The following is a 7,095-nucleotide window of genomic DNA, read 5'->3' on the forward strand; positions in this document are numbered from 1 at the left end:
TTCCAGAGATTAGAGACTGGGGCGAGGTTCACCTTCCAGCAAGACAATGACCCTAGGCATACTGCTAAAGCAATACTCGGTTGTTTTAAGGGGAAACATTTAAATGTCCTGGAATGGCCAATTGAGAATCTGTGGTATGACTTAAAGATTGCTGTACACCAGCGGGAACCCATTCAACTTGAAGGAGCTGGAGCAGTTTTGCCTTGAAGAATGGACAAAAATCCCAGTGACTAGATGTGCCAAGCTTATAGAGACATACCCCAAGAGACTTGCAGCTGTAATTGCTGCAAAAGCTGGCTCTACAAAGTCTTGACTTTGGGGGGGTGAATAGTTATGCACGCTCAAGTGTTCTGTTTTTTTTCTTATTTCTTGTTTGTTTCACAATAAATAAATAAAATTGCATCTTCAAAGTGGTTGGCATGTTGTGTGAATAAAATGATACAACCCACCATAAAATCAATTTCAATTCAAGGATGTAAGGCAACAAAATAGGAAAAATGCCAAGGGGGTGAATACTTTTGCAAGCCACTGTAAGGATTGGCCCCTTTAGTAAAGTTGAGGGGGTTACTTCATAAACTTAGCTTTGGGTAGCTAGTGATCCTGATTGTCTTACGCCAGTGTACGATTGTCTTTGAGTCCTGTGTCTGTACTGAAGGGCACGACTACAGTAACACACCAGCAACTGGAACGATTGTGGAGGAAGTATTGTCAGATTGTCTTTGGCTTGTAACTGCACCTCGGACAGAGTGAAGGAAACTCTCAATGGAAAAACACATGCCTCTTCCACTAAGACAGCAAGTGTGTAACTTAAGAATGGCAACCTATGGACTTTGGTTTAGAAAATCTAGGGTCTTTGGAATGGAGAAACCAACCATTTCATGTTGGTAAAACACAAGGCCTGAGAAGACCCTACATCTCTCTGCTTCAGATAGATCTTCTTCTGAGCTGACTCTCTGCCTTTCACAGGCGTTGCTGTCCACATGTAATGCATCAACCCAAAGGTTTCCTAGGTGATCGTCAGGCAGTAGAGAGGAGAGGGAGGTGATGTGGAGCAGGATGGTGCTTGAGGAGAGTCAATGTCTGATGGAAGATGCATTGTGCTCAGTAGCTCTGAGCCACAGGTGCCCAGGAGGCGGTGAGCCTGGCGATGGAGCTTTCGAACTGGGCCTCACCCACGCCTACACCCACCTCACTAAGGCTGGGATCGTACATGGAGGATGGTGAGGAAACGGGCAGGGAGGAGGTCAGGCCAGTGTAGGAGGAGCCTCGCAGGAACTGGCTGGTCAGACCGCCAGCAATGGAACCAGAGGAGGAGCCAGAAGGAGTTAGGGTTGTCCCGGCAACAGACCACAGGCTAGGATACTGGCTGTAGGGTAGGGTAGGGAGAGAGAGAGAGAGAGAGAGAGAGAGAGAGAGAGAGAGAGAGAGAGAGAGAGAAAAAAGGGTTTGATTATGAGGTTTTTTTTCTGGCCGTGTGACCTAACCAGGAAGAAATCTGGTCCTAGTAAAAGTCTAAGCCCAGGGCCCAAAGTGTTTCCTGATCAAGTCATGTAGTCAGGAAAGTTCTGGAATATAAACAGTGGTATCAGAAATATATAGATGATGAACTATGACCATGTGTTGCCATACCTGGAGTTGGATGTGGAGTTGGTGGTATGGGCCAGGGTTCCCATCCCAGAGGAGTTAGGGATCTGAAGGGCTGACCAGCTGTCATGGGTGGGCAGGACTCCCGACGAGTTGTCCATGTAGTTGTCTAAACAATAAAGTACATAGACAAATTATTAAAAACAGTATAGTAAACATTTCTCTGATCAAAACAATGCATTTCCTCTAGGGGTGATTTCTCAAACATATTTTATGAACCAACATCTTAAAATGTCCACGCTGTCGTCTACACCTACGAGTCTGACTAGTGACTAGAACAAACAGTAGACAGTGCATTCACAGACCGCTGGGTTGGGCAGAGGAGGTTCTTACTTGAGCTGGAGGAGCGGTGTGGGTAGTGGCTGGGGTAGGGGGCTGCCCTGTGGCCCCTCAGGCTGGAGTACCTCTCACAATAAGACCCTGAGGAGGGGCCAGGGGCCCCGCTGAACGGAGGGGGGCTGCTGCTGGAGCACATAGGGCCGTTGCCAGGTAGGAACCAACCACCAACTGAAAGGAAGAGAACAGACAAAATGGTTATATTCCTATGCTTCCTTTTTTCATACTGTTCTCTATCTATAGTTTCATTGGGGACATGGAAGGCTTTGAAAATATAGATATATGAGGATCATTATTTTCTGAATGTTTAAGAAAAGTGCGTTTGAAAATTATGTCAAATAGAAGGACTTGGTTTGATTGTTGGAACTGAAATGGAGAGGTCTAGAAAGAGCTTTTCTCATGTGGTTGATGTAGTGAGACTGAAGGGAAGACGTACGTTGGGAATAACCAGACTGTTGACTGTCTCCACCATGGTCTGGAATGTCTTTATGGTCGCTCCTAAAATTGAAACCATAACATCAGAATTGGCACACAAAATCAAATAAATACAGAAGAAATTAGAAGCATCTTTCTGACACAATATCAGTCTCTTCCTCTTACCTCTCTTTGGCGTCAAGGAAAGCTTTAGCGAATGGATTGTGTTTGATCTTCAACGCAGTTATCTAGAAGGTACATAAATATGACAGCTCCTATTAGTTTATTCCTTCATTGTAAGCTGGACACAATAAAATGTTTATTATTGTGAACAATGATTATCTCTGTGACTGTGTTATTCAGGCCAACTGACCTCTTCGTTCTGGTAAGCAGTGACAGCGATGAACTGAGTCTCGGGGAAAGACTGGCTGCTGATCATCTTCTGGAGCCCTCCAACCTTCACAATGTGTATCCTGGGCTCATACTTGTGCAGAGAGTTCAGCATGATCTAGAGAGAAATTATACATTATTTTAATAATTTCACAATAAACTACAATCAAAAACAAAGATCCAAAACACACACTCAAAATGTATAAGATAGCAGATCAATTTAGTCCTACAGATGCCCAATAAAAAATAGTGAAGTTGATTTGCCATGAAATGAACACTGTTGTTCCCCAGAAAAGGCTTAACTTTGTAATTCAGCACAGCAGGGTAGAGCATCATTACCTCTGAGAGAGCAGGGCAATCTGGACTAGCCTACCAAATTGTCTTTAAATGTATTTACATAGTAATAAATATGCATACTGCAAATACAAACAAAGAAGACGACAAAAACAATCGGGGCCTTACCTGTCCTCCCCCGTTGAGTTTATTGGACAGTTTGACTTTGCTGAATGAGACAGGCGCTTTCATCCAGTGTGCTCCGAAGTTAGGCGAGTCTGGGTGGATGTAGACGCAGCTAGGGCTCTGTGGCTCGGGCTTGCCACCGGGAACCCACTCGCCATTCACGTACTTCCACCGGTTGTTGTCTGCAGCCACGAAGTCCAATAGGACTGAGTACATGGCGTTGGGGTCCAAGCCGCTCACATTCGCTCTGAGCACTGGAAACATCCGCCTGTAGGTTCAAATAAAGTTGTTAAAATAAACATATTGCCTAAGCAAGCCTAAATATTATGTTATGTTGGCTCAGCCGTTGATCTATATAATTGAATTATTTGGCGGTATATTTGTTTGCATTAAAAAGGGTGCCCCATCGGGGCACTTTACTTTATCCTACTAATGGGTTTATACGATTTGACGGGCGTTGCGCATTAGGCCTAATTCTTGACATGGTGTTTATTAAGTTGCCACAGTGAAACATAGATAGTGCCTAGCCGGGCCAACACCCTGTCATCTAGCCTATTCTGAAATGCTGAGCATGTCTGTTGCATATCTAACCTGGGCGCATCAGATACATTTAGCTTCGTAAAGTCAAATCAAATTTGATTGGTCACATACACATATTTAGCAGATGTTATTGTGGGTGTAGCGAAATGCTTGTGTTCCTAGCTCCAACAAGTGCAGTAGTATGTAACAATTCACAGCAATAGACATCATTCTAAAAGTAAAATAATGGAATTAAGAAAAATATAAATATTAGATCGAAGAATGTCGGAGTGGCACTGACTAAAATACAGTAAAATAGTATATATATTTATGAGATGAGATGAGTAAAGCAGTGTGTATACATTTAAAGTGGCCACTGATTCTAAGTCTATAGGGCAGCAGCCTCTAATGTGCAGGGTGGCGTAACCGGGTGGAAGCCAGCTGGTGATGGCTATTTAACAGTCTGATGGCCTTGAGATCGAAGTCATGCATAAATGCGCTCTAAGATCTCTCCAGATAAACTTGGCTTTTAATGAGGCAGACCAATAGGCCTCGAAGGCCTCATTTTGATCCGTTGCTAACAGCAACAACAACAAAAAAACATAGTCTACCTGCCAGTCTTGGTGACGATCATTTCGTTGGTTAGTTCTTTAAACTTGGTCCATAATTCTGCGTCTTCTAGTCCCAGTTTAATATCCCTCTCCGATGCGTCTCCTTTCTCGCTCCCCTTCTGAAACTCGCTCTCCACCACGCTCAGAAGGTGGTCCAGCCGCTGGTCGGAGTTTGAAGAAGTCATATTTCCTATAGGATGAGTTCGTGTGGTGTTCCACGAAATATACCGTTAGAATAGGATTCACTGTTTCTAGATTCGTTTTGACAGTGAGATAAGTACTACTGGCTTGAGAGACCCCAAGGCCTGATCATATAAGGCCCCCCGGGACCACATGGGGATAGGGGTGTGGCGTTGCGTTCGAGACCACACCCTGATGGCCTAATGGTCGTGTTTCGAGCGTCTCTTCGATGTCCCCAATGCAAAAACAGGGTCATGTATGAATAAGAATAACTTCTTCGTTGCCTTTCAGGTTTATAGCCTTCATGACAGAGGCCTATGCATTTTCTAAACATGTTTGGATATTCGTTTACTCTTGCATAGCTTAAAACATTTTCAGAGCTGTTCATATTTCATACATTCGTTATGCATCTTACGAAAAAAAGACGTTAAAATATTATTAGACCGTATTGTCAATAGCATACAATATGTTTATGGTATTAAACATATTTGATTAGTATCCTAGGTTATATCAAGTATTTGTCAGAGGGGAAAACACATCGTTGGATGATTAGGCCAAACACATTTTTTGAAGTTTTGGATGAAAACAAAAGAAGGGAAGAGACAAGGCAGCAGCCACAGTGCCTTTGAACTCGGTTGTATATTTGCGAATAATGCTAATCTTTTGTTGTACCAAATACACACGTGAGGAGTGTGGTGTTGACTGTAGCCGGGCCATTAGTCTGTTCCTCTGTTCCTGTACTTGGCGAAGTGTGGATAGCCCAGAGGTGACATCCGAGATCTGCATAATGGGGCCGCCTGTCTGTTTCTGATCTCACATCCACTCGCACTAACATCGAGGACACATTTATTCACACTTCATTGTAAAACTATTAGACTTTTTTATCATTAAGATCGGGGATTGATATTATAGGGGATTAATATTTGTATCCTATGCAAAATGATCTCATCTGCCTTTTTTTCTCATCCTAATACCACGGTCCCGAGCAATGTCTTTAGACTAATGACTTGCTGTATATATATAGGCCTTATTAAAAAATATGGTGATATCAACAGGGTTGGGGAGTACAGGATTACATGTAAAAATTGTACGTGTATGGGATTACAAAAACGGTAACCGTAATCCGTTAGGTTACCAGAAACAAAATTGTAATCAGATTACAGATACTTTTGAATAAAATAGATGATTACTTCAAGGATATTTTTTTAATTCAGAAAGGATGTTTGCGAAAAAAATCTTTAGACTTCTCTGAGCGAGTCTGACCACAAATCAGAGACCACTATGAAGACACACCAAATGTGTTTGATGGATCGCGGGAAAAGCGCAGGAATGGGAGTAGGTCACAGTCCAAGGTATGTCTTTCAATGGTGCGACTGCTGTCGGCATCCAAAGATTATCCAATTTGAATAACCGCTTGGAGAGAAGGATGACAGCAGTGGTTTAGTCTACGGCGATACGGATATCACTTATTATTGATATCTACATGGCGCATTGATGTGAATCACACTGCTGCTCTCTCATTTAGCTATTTGCACCTTACGGATTGTGGTTGTTGTGGATGGCTGTTCACAAATCTAAATGTGTATTTGAACCCAATAATGGTTATATTGGAAACCAATAATGGTTGAATTCAAGAATTCAAGCTGCCTATTATTCATTGTTTTTGAAACCAGTGGACAGCCAGTGAAAAATGCGCTCTTGCAACAGCTGCACAGTGCGGATCCCAGGCTATGAAATAAAAGTAGGTCTTTCTAATTCATGCTGATAAAAATAATACATCCATAGGCCTAATGGACACATGTTCAAACTCACACACTTTTGATAGACTTAAAGGGACAATCTGTAGTTGCTACAAACATGTATACATTATATATAACTATATGTATCCATTGGTTCTTGAAGAATATAACTTATAAATGCCTCATGACCTTAGTTCAACTGTCACACTTCATGACAACCCAAAATATAAGCTTGTTTGTCTCCAATGTTTGTAAACATTGTAAATGTAAACAAACACTACATAGCCTCAAAACAGGGTTCAAACAATTATTTTTGATATAATGGATGGCCAGTCGTTGCATCCATAGCTCTGTCTATTAATCTGAGAGTGGTTACATTTCTGCAGGCCCATCCCTCAGCATTTGACCTAAACAGAGGCGGGGCCTCCATTTTGTTATTGTTTCATCTGTGGATTTGCCCTTTAAACAGCAGCATGTTATCAAGATATCAAAGTGTAACCAACAAAAAGGTAAACAATAGGCCAAAAGCAAATGCAGCATGTGGCATTCATTTTTCACATGTAAATAGAACTATTCAGTAGTGCTCAAAGCATGTCAACCCATGAGCACAGCATTTATTTTTCAGCTTGAATCAATGTGCCCAATCCGTCCTCCATGACAACAAAATCATAAACAACAGAGTAGAGCTGGCTAATAAGTCATTCGTTTTGGGGTTATGCTCAGGTAAAACAATTTGGGTAATCTATACTTCCATATTTCCAAGTCCTATTCTTGAAGATCAAGGGGTATAACATTTATTGGAA

General features: G+C 42.1%; 1 protein-coding gene across 1 annotated transcript; it reads right to left on the minus strand.

Annotated features, from left to right (window-relative positions):
• Window positions 1-420: 420 nt before the first annotated feature.
• LOC112265899 (T-box transcription factor T-A-like) lies at window positions 421-4,558 on the minus strand. Its single transcript, XM_024443430.2, has 8 exons — window positions 4,374-4,558; window positions 3,247-3,511; window positions 2,768-2,902; window positions 2,581-2,642; window positions 2,417-2,478; window positions 1,978-2,151; window positions 1,630-1,753; window positions 421-1,366 (listed from the first exon to the last, which is right to left on the minus strand). Exons 1-8 carry the CDS (start codon window positions 4,556-4,558, stop codon window positions 1,102-1,104), a joined length of 1,272 nt encoding a protein of 423 aa, XP_024299198.2. The 3' UTR covers window positions 421-1,101.
• Between the last annotated feature and the right edge of the window lie 2,537 nt (window positions 4,559-7,095).

The sequence above is a fragment of the Oncorhynchus tshawytscha genome, linkage group LG13, assembly GCF_018296145.1.
Source record: "Oncorhynchus tshawytscha isolate Ot180627B linkage group LG13, Otsh_v2.0, whole genome shotgun sequence".
Classification (NCBI taxonomy): Eukaryota; Metazoa; Chordata; class Actinopteri; order Salmoniformes; family Salmonidae; genus Oncorhynchus; species Oncorhynchus tshawytscha.